The 19,951-nt window shown below is 37.7% G+C and overlaps 1 protein-coding gene across 1 annotated transcript; it reads left to right on the forward strand.

The window, feature by feature from the left end:
• The first annotated feature begins 13,197 nt into the window (after positions 1-13,197).
• Positions 13,198-14,374, forward strand: LOC148019663 (putative intracellular pathogenesis-related protein T1). The gene is made up of 2 exons (XM_087700801.1): positions 13,198-13,478; positions 13,884-14,374. Exons 1-2 carry the CDS (start codon positions 13,268-13,270, stop codon positions 14,186-14,188), a joined length of 516 nt encoding a protein of 171 aa, XP_087556927.1. The 5' UTR covers positions 13,198-13,267; the 3' UTR covers positions 14,189-14,374.
• Positions 14,375-19,951: the final 5,577 nt, after the last annotated feature.

Genomic DNA, 19,951 nt, shown 5'->3' on the forward strand with positions numbered 1-19,951 from the left:
TGTGATACAATTTGGGAAAACGAGGCTCAAATGGATAGCTTTATGAAGATGTATGTCAAGTTGCAAGTTGACCATAAGCTCTTGCTTGAGAGGTTTTAGCCTCTGCAAGAGGTTGAGAAGCAAATTTTGAAAAACATTGAGGTTGATATTGATGCATCCATGGTGTTGAAATCTAAACTTCAAGATATAAGAAACGCTTTACTGATTGATGTAAAGAATGCATAGGACATAGTAGTTGAGAGATTTATTGATGTTATATCTCGGCCATATACTATGCTCAAGGATTTGTTTGTCCCGGTAGATAATTATTCATTATTGTAAAAAAAAAAACATTGGTTCATAAGGTTCATGAGTTGAAGACTAAATGTTTGGACTTGACTAAAAGATTGGATAATGCCTTAGATGCTAAAAGGAAAAGTGATGAATATGTTACTTCATCATTGCAACAAAAAGATTGGTGACAAGGATGCTATGATTAATGAAGTTCTTCACGAGGTGAATATAGAGTTGAAGGGGATGGAACACGATTCTTCTTTGGGATTTAGTGGTGATGAGTCAATTATTGAGGTGTCTTCTTGTATGGCCATTATACCTTATATACCTAGCTACGGTCTCTAGGTTATGTACTTTGAGTATCTTAGAGGGGCTCTACTAGGATTACTTATACAACTGCACTAGAAGGCTTTGAGTATAAGTAATCCTAGTCAACAAAATTTATGAGCATCATTGAGGATCTCTTAGTCTAATAATAAATCAGTCTCAACAAAAAGCATCTTAGTAATGTGGTTTTTTTGTCCTAGGTCCATGTATAAAAATTAATGCCATCTATGAAATTTATCAACTATAGTTATAAAATTTGTTCCAATCAATTATACTCATAGTCATAACATTTGAAGAAAATATCCTATGCTCAATTTAAGGGATTCTTCTTCTATGGCAATATTTTTGGGTTCATTTTGATGAAGTACCATAATGACCATTAGCTAGGGTATCATTTTCTTTTAGTCCTTCCCTTGACTAGTTGGCATGATTACTAATTTGTTATGCCTATAAAGTTAATACAAAAACAAGGAATTATGCATATCACAATTGGATCCCCTACTTGGACATTATGAAGGATATGACCAATTTTAAGCCATCTTAAAGAGTCACCAATGTACGTGGCCCATGGTAAAGCACATTGCATACCATTATCGATAAGTCTATTATCGTGCATCTTAAATCTCCTAATTAGACTTTATAAAGTGTATGACCAATTTTTAGCCCTCTTAAGGAGTCGATGTAATGGTACCCATAAAAAAAGCAAAGTGCATACCATTACCATAACCATGGATATGTTATCGTTCCAATATATACACAGACAGGTGGACTACATCTTGAGTAGACAAAAGCTATCCATTTGAGTAGACATACATCTCCATAAAGCTATCCATTTGAGTATACATCTCTTTCTCTTTCTCTCCCTCTCTCTACCTCTCCCTCTCTTTCTCTCTCATTTCCTCTCCCTCTCACAATATATCCTAACACTCTCCAAAAGCAAAAGGGAGAGGGAGAGAGAGAATGCACTCTCCCTCCCTCTCCCTCTTCCTCTTCCTCTCCCTCTCTTTCTCTTTCTCTCCCTCTCTCATTTCATCCCCCTCCCCCTCCCCCTCCCCCTCCCTGTCCCTCTCTTTCTCTTTCTCTTTCTCCCTCTCTCTCTCTCTTTCTCTCCCTCCCTCTCCCTCTCTTTCTCTCTCATTTCCTCTCCCTCTCAGAATATATCCTAACACTCTCCAAAAGCAAAAGGGAGGGGAGAGAGAGAATGCACTCTCCCTCTCCCTCTCTTTCTCTTTCTCTCCCTCTCTCATTTCCTCCCCCTTCCTCTCCCTCTCCCTCTCCCTCTCTTTCTCTTTCTCTTTCTCTCCCTCTCCCTCTCCCTCTCTCTCCCTCTCCCTCTCTTTCTCTCTCATTTCCTCTCTTAAACAAGCAAAAGAGAAAATGATTTAAACCTTAAACAAGCAAAAGAAGGAGAGAGGGAGACTCACCGACGAGATATGGCGATTGTGGGGCGGCTCCTCTTCATGATGAAGGCTCATCCTCTCCTTCGCGAACAATGGCGGCGGCGGCGATGGCGGCAAGTCTTCTTCCTCTCCTTCTCTCACGACGGTCGCTCTCTCCCTCGCTCTCGCTCTCAAAACACAAAACGCGAAATAAAGCCGTGCTCGGTTTCCACCTATTTTTTTTCCATGAGTTGTAGTGCTTTGTATATTGCCCTAATTCCATGAGTTTTTATCAACATCTTGTACTTATTCTATGTATCAGTCTTATTAAGTACATTTTGCGCTCATCTTGACGACCATTGTGTACCTAAAATGTAATTCATTTATAGAATATTACACAGCACATGGTGCTATGCTGCCCTGCCATAAATTTTTTTCACTGTAAATGTCGGTATTAGTGTCACAAATTTACTACACGTGTCGTTATTGGCATCCCAATATGCATTGCAAACCGTCACTATATGCGTCACAAAACTGACAAAAATTGCGACACAAATAGTGATGCATATAGCAACGGTTTTGTAGAGATGCTAATATTATTGATGTGTTTAGTGAAGACAGGGGTAATATTTTTTATGAACATTTGCATCACTTTGGACAATAGTATGAGGCTTGTATCTTGTAGTGTTATATAGCCTTAGTAAGGCTTATAAGACTTACTCTATTTCTTCATGTAGGATGTATGTGTCTTCTTTGCCATGTCATTCTTTCCAATACATCCCCTCCCCTTTGTTTCAATTACTACCTCCCTTCCTTAATCAATGTCATTCTCTCCAAAACTCCTTTGAATATTTCAAGTTTGTCTTCCTCATATGGTAATACATACAATCTCTTTCTTTTTTTTTAGGAGAGGGCAAAGTTGATGGTGGGTAGGACTCTCTCTTCGGTGTTGTGCCGCTATGCACACATCGTGTGAAAAACTTTAGAGTGCAACTTTCTTATTGATCTAGAGAGTCAATGCCATTTTAGATATTAGTATTAGTGTCCATGGTTCAAAAATATTAGATTTTTAGACAAGTTTAGGTAATTTTTGATATTTTAGATATTACCACTTATAAAAATCCAAGAACTGTAGACAACTTCTAGAATAGGATGACATGTAAAAGAAAATAGGTAGCTTTTAGCCATTTTGAGAGGATTTTATGTAAAAAGAGAGATTGGCAAAATCATGCGATACGGGATTGTTGTTTTCGGGCAGTGAACAACACTCCAAAGTGGGAGACAAAGAAGGAGTGACTTGGCAGAATTCTGGTCAGGTGTCCTAGTATTTTACCCCCCTTTTGCAGCCAATGGAAACATCAAATTGGTGATCTGAGCATCATAGAGGAAGTTATTATTTTATGCACTTTTTTGTCTACAAGATATTTATATTCTCATAATGCAGAAATAAATTGACTTTCTTCACCTCTGTGAGTATTCTTCTACATCAATTATTTCTTTCTATGAGTATTCTTCTATATCTTCTATTTCTTTCTGTGATTATTCTTCTACATCTTCTATTTCTTCAAAACCATTCTCTTCCCTCTACTCCTCTCCCTGAATCTCCCTTCACCTTGTTGTCTCTTACCCCCACAACAAACTTTCGACCCCAAACACTCTGACAATGGTGAAACCGATGTGAAAGTCAATAGCAAAGGTGTGTAAAGATGGGGGATTCTGCTGGATCAAGTGGTGGTGATGCTTTACAACAAATGATTACTTTGTTGCAGCAACAACAACAACAACAATTGTTGTTACAACAGTAGATGCAAACTCGGCAGGAAGTAGAAAGAATTGATTCCTTAGCTGTGAATGCATTGCAGGCAGTGGGGTAAGAAATGAAGCAGTTTAAAGGCCAAAACGTTTCAGCCTTCATCCGATTGTATGAAGAAAATATGTTGTTTCATGGGGTACCACAGTATGCATGGATTCGATATTTGTACCGTTTGGCCATGCATGCATTGCATGATCGGATTGATGAGTTACATAGAAGAGATGCTAATTGGGCAGCTTTCAAGAAAGCTTTGAGAGAAGAGTTTTTCTTGGAAGATGTAGGATTGGTAACTAAAAAGACATTTATAGATTGGATTGAAAAGCCCAATAAAGGGTTGGCTGCTACAACTTTGCTCCATGAATTTGAAAGTCAGTATGCACAATTGGATGCCGATGAGTAGCAATCATTGGATAGTCAAAAAAGTGATTTTTTTCTAAATGTTGTAGATCCTATTATGCATGAGAAGCTAATTGATTGTTTAGAAGATGCCTCTTTTGAAACGGGACTGAAGTCAAATTGGGCTAATGTAACAGAGACAGTGCACATGTTGGTAAAGAGAGAGCAGATGAAATTAAGATGGGATCCAGGCACCACACTTGCTAGTGCTCAAAAGGGGGCTAAAATTGTAGCCAAAGTGCATGTAGCTATGGTGGAACAACCAGCTATACCTGTTGGTCCAACTCTTAAAAGTGATGTTGTCAATGAATTAATCAAAGGCATACATGATTTAAGGCTAAATTTGATAGAAATCTATGCAAAGGTCAAAAAGTTGGATGTCAAGGTAGAAGAGAAGAGTTAGGAAATAGCCCAAAAGCCATATAGAAACGGTTACAAGAGAAGATGCATTTGGTGTGACACTTTACAACATGAAAAGTGAGATTGTACAGGCTACCGTGAAGCAGAAGCAGAAAGGTTAGTCTTTTGGAAAGATGGCAAAATACATTCAACAGAAATTGGTATTCCAATAGAGCCAAATTTTGGAAATGGTGGCATGCAAAAGAGATCGAAAAATATGGCTGCAAGGACAACATTTGTTGCCATAGATGCAGCCACATATGGGTTGAGAATTGAAAGGACTGATAAAGCTCATAAATCAGGCATGGCTGAAGCAAAATATCACGTTTGTATGCAAGCATTACATTGCATGGAAAAGTGAAAAACAACAAAGTCTGAATTGGCTGATGCAAGTCAGAGTATACGAGGGAGAATATGATGGAGTGCACCATTGGATTCATTTTTAGCCTATGCTTATTTGGTTGAGGTTCACAATCAAGAAGCTCTCATGGAAGAAAATAGAAGAATAGATGAGGACACTTTTGGTCCTTTCTCTTCATGCCCATCTAAATGCATAACGCAAAGTAAAATGGAGCAGCAAAAAGAGGCTGAAAAGGCCATACCTAAGCATGTTATGGAGGATGTATCTCAAGAGAAGAAACAAGAAGGGAAGAAAAGGGGCAAGAAGCCCGGTTACAGATTACAATCGGATCTTGAGACTGCCACAAACCTTATAAAAGTCTTGGAAGATCGCATACTTGGCAGTAGAGTGGAATTCACACTTAGCGAAGCTCTTGAAATCGCAAAGTGTGAATTTCATGATGCAATTATTGATATGTTAAAACGAAAAAGACAATTAATTTGATGATGAAGTTTTGCAAGCATTGATACAGGTTGAAAAAGACACAGAGAAACATCTTCAAAGGGAATATGATGATGCATGTAATGTTATTTTGAAACATGCTGATGTTGAAAATGGGTTAAGAAACCTTGTGACTGAAAATGGTATTATGGGTAGCACTAAGCATAGGGAGAAGACTATGTATAATAGGGATGTCCATCAACAAGCACATGAAGAAGAAGATGCTCATTTTATTCCAAGCAGTCATTATTCATGAATGCCTTGGGCTTGTGCTACAACAGAGACAATTGTTAAAGTAGGAGAAAAAGAGACGCCTTGCATAGCTCTCTTGGATCATGGTTCCGAAATCAATGTTATGGCACACAGCTTGTATGATAATAGAGGTTGGCCGATTGATGTAGATCCAGGATGCAAGATTCATGTAGTTATCCAGTGATTTTAGGGTAGCACTATATTTCGAATCAAGTCTGGAAACAAAAACCTTGGACAATGATTCTTCATATGCTTAGATTCGGAGTAAAGACAATACAAAGGCAATACAATTTCTCACTATTTATGTGAATCATCCTCGCAATTGGGATAGGCTGCGGGATAATCCTATGTCACCTAATGCACGCGAGTTTAAGGGTTTTTAGATAGCACTAGTGTAAGTGAAGGCTATGATGGAAATACCTCTAGGAAGATAATGCCTGCAAGAAAGGGGAAAACCGTGTTTTTGTTTGGATTGCAAGAATGGACAGCATGTAGTCTTGGCAAATTTAAGAATATTTCAGCCATATGCAGGGCTAAAAAGAAATATGTAGGATGGGCTGAAAAAGAGTTGAAGACATATGGTTTGATGGCTGCAAATAAAGGTATTTCAAGGCTATTTTTAGGGCTGGTTGATGTTGATACAGTGGCTAAAATTTTTGCAGCAATTAATGCTAAAAATAGGGCAAAAAGAAGAGGTTATTTATGTTGAAACTTTAGATATGTATGAAGTCATTCAAGATTTTGTTGAGCATGAATGTTATGGGATGCAAAACAAGGTTGAAGCAAGGGTGGATACAAAGTACAAAACTATTGCAAAGAAGGTTAAAGCCTATGGCTTTGCCTTTACCACCTAAAGGTGTTGTGTTGGCTAAAAAAGTGATTCAACAGCCTAGTTTATGGGATCTACATGGAGTAGGACATAAATTTACAGCTGAAACTTTACAAAAGCTAAAAATTGGTGATACAAGATTTCTTTTGCCTACAGAAAGAGCTTGTTTCTTGCATATGTTGGCAAGGCATGGGAAAGCCTTTGCATTTCAGCCACATGAAATTGGATGTGTTGATCTGAACATAGTTGCACCTATGATGATTTTTACAGTACCTCATCTGCAATGGAATCTAAAGCCTATTCCAATACCTCCGACATATTTGTCTAAGCTGCTGGAGTTTTTGAACGAGAAGATCAGGATGTGGATTTTGGAGCCCTCTTCAGCTCCATATTCAAATTAGTGGTTCACTGTTCCAAAGAAGAATGGTTATTTGAGGTTTATACAGGATTTACAACCAGTTAATAAGGTCACCATAATGAATGTTGGATTAGGCCTGATAGTGGATGAATTTGCAAAAGCATTTGTAGGCAAGGAAATTTACTCTATGGGAGATTTATATTCAGGATATGATCAGTTTCAACTTGCATTGGAAAGCCGAGATATCACTACCATGAAGACACCACTTGGATTGGTTAGGATGTGTACACTTTCACAGGGAGCAACCAATTCAATGGCACATATGATGAACGCTATGCATAAAGTTTTGAGGGAGTATATTCCTTAATTGACCTTACCCTTTCTTGATGATGTGCTGATGATCAAAGAATGTGATATGTATGACAAGAATTTAGAGTTAAATGAGCACAAACGTAGAAGATTTGTGGTTGATCATATTGCTGATTGTGATAAGATTTTGAGCAGTCTTGAAGAAGTGCATTTGACTCTGTTAGGAGAAAAGTCAATTCTAGATTGGAGGAAGTATAAGTTATTGGGCACATGTGTGGACCATATGGGAGAAATCCCTCACCAGTAAAGATTGATGCCATAAGCAGGATGCGAGAGACATGTTCAAATGTATCCAAGGTGAGAAGATTTTTGGGTGCATGTGTCTTTTACTTAATATAGATTCCACATTTTGCTCATGTGGCTGAAATTTTATATCAACTCTTGAGAAAAGGGAAAAAGTTTTGGTGGGGTAAACAGCATACAAAGGCAATTCAAAATTTAAAGACCTTATTGATTTCAATCCCAACACTAAAGAGAGAAAATTATGAGAATGGGTAGCCTATTATTCTCATCGTGGATATAAGCCCAATTGGCATTGGTTGTGCAGTGGGTCAGGATGATGCTAATGGGAATAGGTATGCCATTTCGTTTGGAGAAAAGGTCCTCAATGAATGGCAATGGCAATATTCTCAAGTCAAGAGAGAGCTTTGGGGTGTAATGACAGCCCTTAACTGTGATAGGAAGTATTTCATGGGAGCTGATGTAGTGGTAGAGACTGATTGTCTACCTCTATTGGGCATGATAGTGAATTGCTCAACTTCCGATATTGCCATGTTACGATGGATTGCATATATAAAGTCACTTAACCTTGATTTTCAGCATATTGCACATAGAGAAAACCTTGTGGCTGACATGCTTTCATGGGCAAGGTTTGAAGATGAAGAGGAGCTAATGGAAGATGAAGAGGATGATGTGATAGGTGCTAAAAATGGCATTATGGCAGCAGGGAATGAGTATGTAGCTATTGTTACTGCAGGTACAACTGTTGTAACAAGGATTTTAGCAGTAAGAAAAGAGCTTACAACCATGGAGAAGAGATGGGCAGTAGAGCGAAAGCATCATCAGTGTTATGCTTCAGTGAGATCACGATTTTTGGAAGAGTTGTATGAGGATGATTGGCTGAAAATAGGCCAATATCTCAGCCTCATGACAAAGAAGACTAAGTGGTCTAAAGCTGAATTCAAAAGGATTAAAAGAAAGGCTTATGGGTTTTTCCTTGAAAGATGGATATTGATGGAAGCATCAAAGAAAAAGAGAGGATCTCCAGTACGTGTATTGGGGGATAGGGCTTCTCAACAACAGGTGATGCAGGAGTTTCATGAAAGCTTATGGGCTAGACATAGAGGAGTTTGGGGCACATTTACCAAGATCAAAGAGAAGTATTGGTGGAAAAACATGTATAAAGATGTGGAGCATTATGTGGAATCATGCAATGTCTGTTAGATGTATTCCATGGTAAAGCATAGACATGGGTTGCAACTGACCTATCCATTATCTATACATTACAAATGGGTAGTTGATCTGGTTAGCATGCTTACAGGTTTATGGAATATGAGATATCTTGTGCTTGCATGAGAAGACTTGACAAATCAAGTGGAAGGCTGAGCTCTTAGTACAAAGACTACTCAAGCAGTTTGCTGGTTCTTATTAAAAGAATTCTTTTGCAAGTATGGTTGCATTAGTAAAGTGGTTGCAAATAGAGGAGAATTGGATGCAGATGAGGCTTGTGACTTCTTTTCACGATTGGGTATCAAGCTGGCTTTAACTTCAGCCTATAATCCTAAAGCAAATGGCAAAAATGAAAGAGTTCATCAACCTATCATTAAGGCATTAGAAAAGTCATGCAAGGGCAGGATGAAAGAGTGGCCAAGAATGTTACCCTTTGCTTTATGGGCTAATAGGACCAGTCGTAGTGCAGTTACAAGGTATATACCTGCTGAATTAATGTATGGACAACAACCAATCATGCCTATTGAGGAGACTATTGCTTCTTGGAGTGTTTTACCATGGGAAGAGGGTTTGAATAGAGAAGAGTTGTTGGTCCTACCCATTAGATAGTTAGAAAGAAGGATTGAAGACATTGAGACAGCCATGAAAAAGTTGAAGACTACAAGGATCAAGAACAAGAAAAGATTTGACAAGCGACACAGACTTCGACCACGAGCTATACAAGAAGGGGATTGGATGCTAGTTTATGACAACAGCTCGAAAAATCCGTATAGTGCTAGTCAAAAGATTGCAAAGCAATGGTTTGGTCCATATGTGGTAAGGTTTATTTTTGCTACCTATGCATTAAATGAGATGGATGGGATAGCTCTAAGGATTCCAGTGGCTAGAAAACGTATCAAGCTCTTTAAACGTAGGGAGTCTTCAGCATATGAGTTGAATGAGTTAGATACTGAGCATGCATGAATATGAGAAAATGAAAGAAGAAGAGGTAGAAGGTAAAGACATTGACATGGTAGAGGATACGATACTTCTTCTGACACTTCAGATCCATAAGACTTTGGCACATGCAAGAGGATGTGCAGGTTAGGAGGGGGTGGATGTCATGTCGCTACGTGCACACCGTGTGAAAAACTCTAGAGTGCGGCTTTCTTATTGATCTAGAGAGCCAATGCCATTTTAGACATTAGTGTTAGTGTCCATGGTTCAAAAATATTAGATTTTTGGATAAGTTTAGACAATTTTTGATATTTTAGATATTATCACTTATAAAAATCCAAGAATTATAGATAACTTCTAGAATAGAATGACATGTAAAAGAAAGTAGGTAGCTTTCAGCCATTTTGAGAGGATTTTATGTAAAAAGAGAGATTGGCAAAATCGTGCGACGCGCGATTGCTATTTTTAGGCAATGAACAACACTCTGAAGTGAAATGAAGCAGTGATCTGGCAGAATTCTAGTCAGTTGTCCTGGTATTTTAGCCCCCTTTCGGAGAAAATGGAAGCATTAGATTGGCGATCTAAACAGCATAGAGGAATGCATTATTTTATGCACGTTTTGGTCTACAAGAGATTTATCTTCTCGTAATGCAGAAATAAATTGACATGCTTCACCTTTGTGAGTATTCTTCTACATCTTCTATTTCTTTCTGTGAGTATTCTTCTACATCTTCTATTTCTTTCCAAGAGTATTCTTCTACGTCTTCTATTTTTTCAAACCCCTTCTCTTCTATCTACTCCTCTCCCTGAATCTCCCTTCACCCTGCTGTCTTATACCCCCGCAGAAGACTTTCGACCCCAAACGCTTCGACATCGGGTAATGGGTTGATGGGTGGAGGCAAGCACGAGCAAAAGATGCACCGATCCCATGTGGTGGTGGTGTCATATAAAGGATTGTAAGACTAGTCGAGACTTGTGCTTGAGAGAGAGAGAGAGAGAGAGAGAGAGAGAGAGAGAGAGAGAGAGAGAGAGAGAGAGAGAGAGAGAGAGAGAGAGAGAGAGAGAGAGAGAGAGAGAGAGAGAGAGTGTGTGTGTGTGTGAGAGAGAGAGAGAGAGAGAGAGAGAGAGAGAGAGAGAGAGAGAGAGAGAGAGAGAGAGAGAGAGAGAGAGAGAGAGAGAGAGAGAGAGAGAGAGAGAGAGAGAGAGAGAGAGAGAGAGAGAGAGAGAATATATATATATCTTAAATAATTACAAGAAATGCAGGAACAAAAATTAGACTTAATCATTGCATTGAAAGTTATAGTGAATGACTGAATTTCCATGCTATGGATGCACAACTTTATCAGTGTAGGGAGGCTAAACTAAGGTACATATTATGGATAACAAGATTAGTTTTTCGAAGAAGCATTTGCATTTGGATATGTGTGAGAGGATTGTGTGAATATGAAAGGATGCAAGCTTACCTCCTTGCACATTAATCTGTTGAGCTAAGAATGCTAGGCATTTGGACTACCAATATGTAATTGTCATAGGCATGTCCACTTGTGAGGCTGGCTCGACAATGCCATAGCTCCCTCTCTACTAGGTGCAAAGCCTATGAGAGAGAGACTATGCGTGTGTGTGTGTGTGTGTGTGGGTGGGTGAGAGAGAGAGCTATCATGTTTTCTTTTGTCGGTTTAATTTTTGGAAAATATGATTTTCTCTCAATCTATGGACAGTGGCATAAAGAGACAATTCATATGGCCATTTGGTCAATAGTTGTGAAAAACTTACCAAGATAAGAAAAGAAAAGGAAATTTATAATAATTATTATAAAGTATTACTTATTTGTAATAACAAATAATAATAATTTTAATATGTATCAATAATTATTATTTAATTTGATAATATTAAAATAAATAATAATTAATATATTAATATATTAATATATTTATAATAATTTAAATAATAATAATTAAATTTATAAAATTATATAATAACACAAATAATACTTAATATTATTAATGTATATAATTAATTATTGTATTGTTATGTTATATAGTTACTACAGAATATGATATATATTATTATATTAAATATTATAATGTATATGCTATGTGAATATATGTATGAATAGGCATGTGTGTATGTGTGTGTGTCTATAATATGAAATAGTATATATAATTGATAATATATATAATATATCGATGCTAAAATATAATTTTCTCTCAGTCTATGGACCGTGGTATGCCCATTTGGTCTCAATGGCTATGAAAAACGGATTAAGACAAGAAAAAGAAGAAATTTATAATAATTATTACTTATTTCTAATAACAAGCAATAACTTTAATATATATCAATAATTATGATTGATTTTAATAATATTAATATCAATAATATTTAATATATAAAAATATTAATATATTTATAATAACCAACGTTATAAAATTATATAACAATATTAATAATACCTAATATTATTAATGTATATAATTAATTATTGTATGGTTATGTTATACAGTTACTACAAAATATGATATATATTATTATATTAAGTATTATAATATATATGTTATGTGAATATATGTATGAATAGGGGTGTGTGTGACTATAATATGAAATCGTATATATAATCGATAATATATCAATGTTATAATATGATATAGTGGCGAGGGGGGGGGGGGGGGTGGTGGTTTGTCTCACGATTGGTTTTTTTGTGACATAAGGACCCACGAACCCTCCTGCCATTGGAAACATGCCTTTGAATCTTTGTGGGAAACACCACAAAATACCAGTGCAAAGCAACAAGAGAACATCGATGTGAAACATCGAGAGAATCTAGGTGCAGAGTGCCTAGTATATATGAAGACAAAGATAAATATGTTTTTGAGTTTAGAAAGACTAAAGCTACTCCAAACAACAAACAATGGCACTTCCAATTCATGAGGAAACTTTGGAACAATAACATCTGTGATGCATGCGGTCCTTGAGTTACCTATGCCAAGTGATTTAGGTCTTGGGAATAAATGAATGAAACTTTAATTTTGTGCCTTTGCTTTATTTTAGACTTGACACTGTGCCGTACAAGTATCCACCAACGTGCCTTATGTAAGTCTATTTCCACCAGAATACCCTTGCTCGCACGCTAGGGTGTACTACGGATGCTACTTTTGCACTATTATCTCTCTATATATAATTCAAATCCGGATCATGGATTGTTGTGAGTCGTGCATTAACAACTATTAACGTAACAGAATATATATAGCTCATGAGCCATCAAGCGAGCAAGGCTCAAGCCAGCGCGCCACATGCAGCTTCACCTGGTAGCGCAAAAGTAATTAGCATAAATCATTGAGTCGGCAGTCATGTTTCACCTGGTAGAGAATCAAGGCTATTATTGATTTTGGGAGTTGTATCTCAAAGATGTAAAGGTGCACACTGCCGCAGCGAGCAAAGCGTAAAGGTATAAGCAACTCGGGCATGGTAGGATAGACATAAGTGGCCACTAATTAGGTGCATACTCGAAGTGTCGCGTCAAGTGGGGTGTATAGTGGAAGTGCAGCTCTCTTATATAAACGTAGGTAGGGTCCGGGGCTGCCAAGATCAACCACGAGAGAGAGAGAGAGAGAGAGAGAGAGAGCGCTAGCTAGCTAGCTAGCTAGCTGGAATGGCTTATGGGAAGGCCCACATGAAGAAGGTGGTGTTCGAGGTGGCAGTGAACGCGCCGGCGTCTCGCGTGTGGAGAGCCTACGTGGACGAGCTCCCCCGCACCCTCCTGGCCGCTACGCCCGACCATTTCGAGCGCGTGGAGCTCGTAGAAGGCGACACTTGGGCCAAACCGGGCAGCGTCTTACATGTCAAGCTGGGGAAGAGCATGGGTAATTAGAGCCTCCATTCCCACTCTCGACGGTCATATTATTGGCTATTCGACTTTTATATGATAAGCAAGGCTCCTCAGCAGCGGATACTAGGTTATATTAGTGGCTATTCAAGTCTTGTAATACAAACTTCTCACAAGGGAATGCTAGCACGGGGTTAGGAACTAATTCCAAACATTTATAGTTGGTTTTAGAAGTTCGAAAATTCCTTAAAATCTCTATATCTTTTCCTATAATAGCCTTGTTATGGCTCTTGCACATTGTTACTTTTGACCACACACACACACACACACACACACTCTCTCTCTCTCTCTCTCTCTCTCTCTCTCTCTCTCTATCTCTCTCTCTCTCTCTCTCTCTCTCTCTCGTATCAAAGTGAACTTGTTGGATATGATTGTATTGCAGGTTGCCTCCATGGGTTGAACTTCACAAAAATCAAGTTCGAGCACAAGAATGAGGACAACCTTGAGGTCACATGGCGCACAGTGGAAGGCTTTGGTTTAGGCACCTATTGGCTCTCTTTAAGCCACAACATCGAAGTCAAAGGTGCGCCTCATACAAGCTCGTCCATGCTCATCCACACCCTCGAGTTTGAAAGCATTGGTGAGCATGACCTCCACGAGGTGTACAAGGAGCAAGCTATCCAATTTGCCCATGCCCTTGAGAGTTTCCTCAACACCAACCCAAACTTTGGTTGTGTGCCCAACTAAGTTTGTTGTCATGGTTGATATGGCACACTAGTTGAAAGTTTGTTGCACTTACAACTAAATGCATCTTCTTTAGGAGTATTTTGCACCAACTCTAGCTCATAATAAATATGACAACATCTATCATCCTATAATGAAATCTTCTATACTATAGTAGGAATAAAACTCAAAGCTGATGTTTTTCTCTCATGACATGCTCACAAGAATTTCAATAGTGATTGTAGCTAGAATATTATGGAAAGAGGACGCATTGACTAATTGGTGCGAACTAATTGACCTACAACTAACAATAATTAACTAGTGGGGCTAAGTGAAATCCATGACTATTGCTACCTTCATGGATGCAAATGGGTTATCGTGTATGGACTGCATGTCACCATTTATGCACTTCCACATGAGACATCAATCGTGTTATCAAAAGACTTAAATGAATTATAAGTACAACGTTCATGAGGAATTAATACCTTCTATTAAACAATTGGGCCATGCTAAAATTTATTTCATATTATCCCAATTTTTAAATAAGCAACATACTTAATGCCTATCATGTCGATCATGAAGGAAATAAGTTGCAAATATATGCAATTGTTTCCTATTAAAATAATCAACTTTATACAAACTATGAAATCCATAAAGCACGTTGTGATAGGGACAAAGGGGGGATTGGGTATCTACAAAATGGAGTAGTTCAATGTTAGTAAGAACTAATAAAGACATATCCTTAGTCGCTATCCCTATCTACCAATATACTCAGTATACTACTTTAGGTTTGTTATTATAGTATGTTTTAATGGTAGACCTCACAATGGTAACCAACACTAAGCAATATTGCAATAGCATGTGTTTTATATGGGTTCTAAGTACCAATGTGTTCAATTGATAAAGCAATGTTAGGATGTGACAATCCTTACATTTAGGGCTATTAGTTAGCATCAAGTAGGTGGTCTATGAAACCTTAATCTAGATATATCATGTCACCACCATTTGCATTATTGTCATAAACATGGAGGAATAAGTTGAGAATATATTTAGGTGTCACTAATGATGCTAGTATTGAGGTTTGGTAATATATATATATATATATATATATATATATATATATATGAGAGAGAGAGAGAGAGAGAGAGAGAGAGAGAGAGCACGAGAGATGGCCTTAGAGTACTTGATTATGGTGCATCTTAGATGAAAATGGATAAGAGCGATATAATGTGTTTGAATCTATGGGATATTCATGTAGGTTGCTACCACACATGTGAAGCCACATTACTAGGTATTCATAGTGCATACATGACATACATGTCTCACTCTGGTATATCATAGTGGCCATTATCAATTCCGTAGCTTGAGTCTCATCATGCAACAAATAGCCAACTATGGCACAATATAGGTTATGCATATATTTAGATGGGTATGCATTTGGAAGAACATGTAAATATGGGATTTTGGTTATGTCCAATATATGAGAAGCCTCCAGGCTACACTCTTCATGAATAGGTGGAAGTATTGTTGCGAGCAATGGATGCATGGTTTGCGCATAATGAATGGCAGAAGCTCCCTCTTTCTCTCTTTTACTCATAAAATTGCATACGATTCATGAGAAATTAAAAATAGACTAAAAGAGAGGGTAAAGTAAGATGAAGCGACACAAGATTGGGTACAATCTCCCCCCGACATGAAGTGAGCAGCTCCTTTCATGCCGTATTTATAGTAATATTATGAAATCTTCTTTGCCCAAGATTTAGGCCCTTTACTGTCACTCTTTGCATAAAGAGTTTGAGTGTATTGGAAAAGAGATAGAGTAATCTAAATTAATGGATGCTAGCAGTTGTGCATCCCACAACTCTCTAGAACCATTAATATTTTATTGGAGATATCTTCTAAAAATCTATTTTGCTAATAAATATTTATATAGAGACTATGCACATGCTTTATAAGAAATAGCGGTGCATCTAATACAATAATCCAATAATTGCCAAACAAATTCTTAAGGAAATAATCTTTAAAATGCTTGCGCGTGGCACGCCTTTCCAATTCTCCTTGCTCTACACATTAGCTGCCAAAAATTCAGAAAATCATGTTAGAATAATAACCAACTGAATAATTGCAACTAGCCACATAAATAAATTAATTTGAAATTCCATACAATGATTAATTCACAAAGATGTTAATACTCGTGTGGATAAAATGGTATCTCCCATGCTCACACTTGCATCGACGCCCGGAAAGGATAGGCATCCCCATCGACCTTCCGCCTAAGACAATTCTTAGGAACGTGCCCCGCATTGATGGAGAACCATTTAAGGCGCTCATCCCTTTGCGTAAGTGCCACCTGGCAACAAGCATTACATCAAGTTAGGGATATAGAAATACAAAAAATTAATGAAAGCCGGTAGGTGAAGTATGCACCACTTAGAGTGACTACTCTTAATTGTTATGGGAGCACTAGATTGTGCTCAAGAGACTAGACTAGATGCAAGATTTGTTACAAGAATTGTGATTACAAGATATTACAATGTAGGGGCACGAGGTACAATGATAACTTAACAAGATATGAAAAGTCCCACAACTTGGGACCGTGGATATAGACAACACGAATTGATAGGATATGAAGGATCTCACAACTCGGGACCATAGGTATGGATACAAGATATTAGAATTCCAAGATCTCCCTCGAAGACAATACTACTAGACAAGATCTCATATTACGAGATTACAAGGTGACAAGATAACAGAAGTATAATGGAAGATAAGACAAGACTAGATACCATGACAAGACAAGAACTAGAATTGGAACTCGAAGTTACTTACTTGGACATTTCAACTTCATGAGCTTCCAAGTCTGACATTGGTAAGACGACTAAGGAGCTCTATATCGAGCCCCTCCTTTTATAGGTGTTGGAGGGTAGCTAAATATATTTTAGAATGTTGCATGATGACATCATTGATGATATAGGCGATGTCAGAGTATATCTTCTAGAAGGTTCTATGATGACATGTCAAGGGTGGGTTCACACGATTGGTACAAGGATGTCTTATTAAGGGTGCATTCACATGGGGAGTGGATTCATATGGCATGAGTAGGAATGAATCCGTATACTTGATCATGGCATGTTTGCGACATCACCCCTTCTCTAGCGTCGAGTTCCACGAGGAGCGGCTTGGTGGTTTGGTCCAAGTTTCATTGGATTCCTCTTGTGAAATTCTTTAACTTTGAGAGGTGCTCTTTGGAGATATTATGTAGGTTCCCAAGTGTGATCATCATTAGGGCCAAAAATGCTTCAAAAAATGTGCTTGTAAGAAATGATTAAGTTGCTAATTAGTTGAGATTTTGAAAGAATGAAAACACCAAATTTGGTTGCTCATATGTGATTAATGAGAGAATATTGAATTTATTGAATAGCTTAGCCATTAATTATCCCTCATCTTTAATTCATGTCAAGGTCACATTTTTGGCCCTTTTTTGTCATGGGAGACTCAAAAACTGGATGTTTTTTAGGAAACAATACAAGAAAACAGGTGACATTACTTGGGAGCATAGGAGAGAGATGTGGGGAATAACGATAAACATTGCAAGCACACCACGACTTGCATTTCTAAGGATGGAGGTTTGGAGATACCTCGATGTCTTCCTAAAGCTCCTCAAGCAACAAACAAAAACCTACACGTACGTATCTAGAAGAGTTCAAATGTTCGATTACAAATCTTGTTCAAGCAATAAAGGAGGTATGGGGAGAAAAATATATCACATTTTATTTGGTAAGAGAGAATATTTAATCCACGATTTCTTCGATAAATTTTCCATTGGCATAAAATGATCATTACTCTTATGAATTTGGAGCATATCCTTCATATCCATGGGTCTTATTTTATGGAGAAGCAAGGCTCCCTAGCAACTTATAGTGGCCAAGGCATGGAAAAATCTCACTATCAAGCATGTACAAGTTTTTTTCGAAGCACAAGACATAGAGGAGGAGTTACAAAAAGCAATGCTCTTGAGGAGCTATTCAATTGGTTTTTTCAATGACAGCTTCAAAGAATGAATACTTTAACTTGAGAATTCATAGTATTTTTCAAGAAAGAAAAGTACAAAGCTAGCTCTCATGAGCCTTTACATCATCCTCCCCCTCTGGGATATTTCCACTATAACGTAAAAATTTTATTCTCTTGTAGCCAACTATTGACTTTATATCAATTCAGTTTGTTGCCAAAGCATAAGATGAGAGGGCCAGAAAGTATCCTGGTCTAGAAGCAGTGAAACCAGGAACATAATAAAAAATCCTAATTGCTGCAGTCTTCTCCGAAAACACCATCTTCTGTGCATTGTACTATAACCTAGAGAAACCAAGTGGCCTTGTAAGTGCCTTGATACATAGTATAGGCCATATTGCTTCCTCTGAGAAGATGTTATGAAATACCAAGAAAACATGCAGATCAATACTTGCTAAGTAATGGTGAAGTGCAACATATTTCAGTGAACTAATACCAACTCTTGTCCCTTTACCCCATCCCAAGAAGTTATTAAAATATTCAATCTCCAACTGTAAAAAAAGATAAATGTCAAATGAATGTTGAAATCAAGCATATTAATGTATATCTTACAGAATTCAAGATTATAGTACCAATTGATTTTCATCATTCTCTAGATTAGTGGATTCCATATGTTAATTGATGATTGTGCCTCATTGGTATCTTCTAATTCTTTAACATATTGCGACTCTTCTCTTCCAAAATTGGAAATTCCAAGTTGGTCTTGAAGGCTGTGGAATTCCTCTCTAGTAATCCCATACTCTTTCTTAGCATTCTTTGCCTTATGAAAACAAAGAGAAAGGGCATCCCTTGCTTCAATAAACTTGCCGTCCGTAATTTCGGTGTCAAGTTTAAGTAACTCTTCTTTCGATTCATTTTCCACGTCAACAATGCCATTTGCAGCATCAAAAGCCTCTGCAATGATCGCTAAACAATAATCCTCCCTAAGATTGAAGAGCCTTTGGATGTCTACTAGCAGTATGTATTCATTGTTCTTGATAGGGAAAGTTGGAAGTTAAGAAACATATAAAAAGAAGAGTCACATACAAGATCTACATTTGCATGGTTTTCTTCAATAATGGTCTCAACTTTGAATTAGGCAACATCTAGTTTTCCAGCAATATATGCTTTTTGCTCAGGGTCTAAACATTCCTCTGCATCCTTGTCATTTGCTACCTCATCCAAAAGGCAAAAGTAGGAACATTTTGGACCCTCTAATTGTTGTTCATAAGATTTTACATGATATATCACAAGAGTACAGAACTTGTCAAGAGAATGAGATGTACACTTCCTTGAAAATAAAGCCTTCTCTGAAGGTGAGCTCCCAATAGGAATGTGAACATGTTCCTTTGCATCATTTTCAACTACCAAAAATGCAAGACTTTCAAACTCAGCAAACTCCTCCAGGAAAAATTTCTTGCATGAGTTCAATACATGGTCAATATCCTAGTCAAGGTTAAAAATATCCTTTGCAATTATGTAGTAAGATAACTCCATGCCATTCTGCAGAAGAAAGTCCAGGACCCTTTCTGATGAAGAAACCTCTATGATCTAAGACAATTGAGGAACCCTCAATGGTGACTTGCCTTTGACCCGAAACTTCTCGGCATTCCTACACTTGAAGCTGAACAAGGGGAGGAAGCTATAGGAATTTCAGGGGAGAAGGCATCACAACCAGAAACCCTTGACCCTGATGACAATCTTCTTCTTTTCTTATTAGGGGTCACTTGCTCTTGGTAG

This window comes from Lygodium microphyllum, chromosome 19 (assembly GCF_053477565.2).
Source record: "Lygodium microphyllum isolate KBCC chromosome 19, Lygodium_microphyllum_v1.1.10, whole genome shotgun sequence".
In the NCBI taxonomy this organism is placed as follows: domain Eukaryota; kingdom Viridiplantae; phylum Streptophyta; class Polypodiopsida; order Schizaeales; family Lygodiaceae; genus Lygodium; species Lygodium microphyllum.

What these genes read in the sequence shown, in the direction of transcription:
- LOC148019663 (XM_087700801.1), top strand. Translation starts at nt 13,268, where the DNA reads ATGGCTTATGGGAAGGCCCACATGAAGAAGGTGGTGTTCGAGGTGGCA. An exon ending in CAAGCTGGGGAAGAGCATGG is followed by an intron (nt 13,479 to 13,883) that starts GTAATTAGAGCC and finishes ATTGTATTGCAG; the next exon opens with GTTGCCTCCATGGGTTGAAC.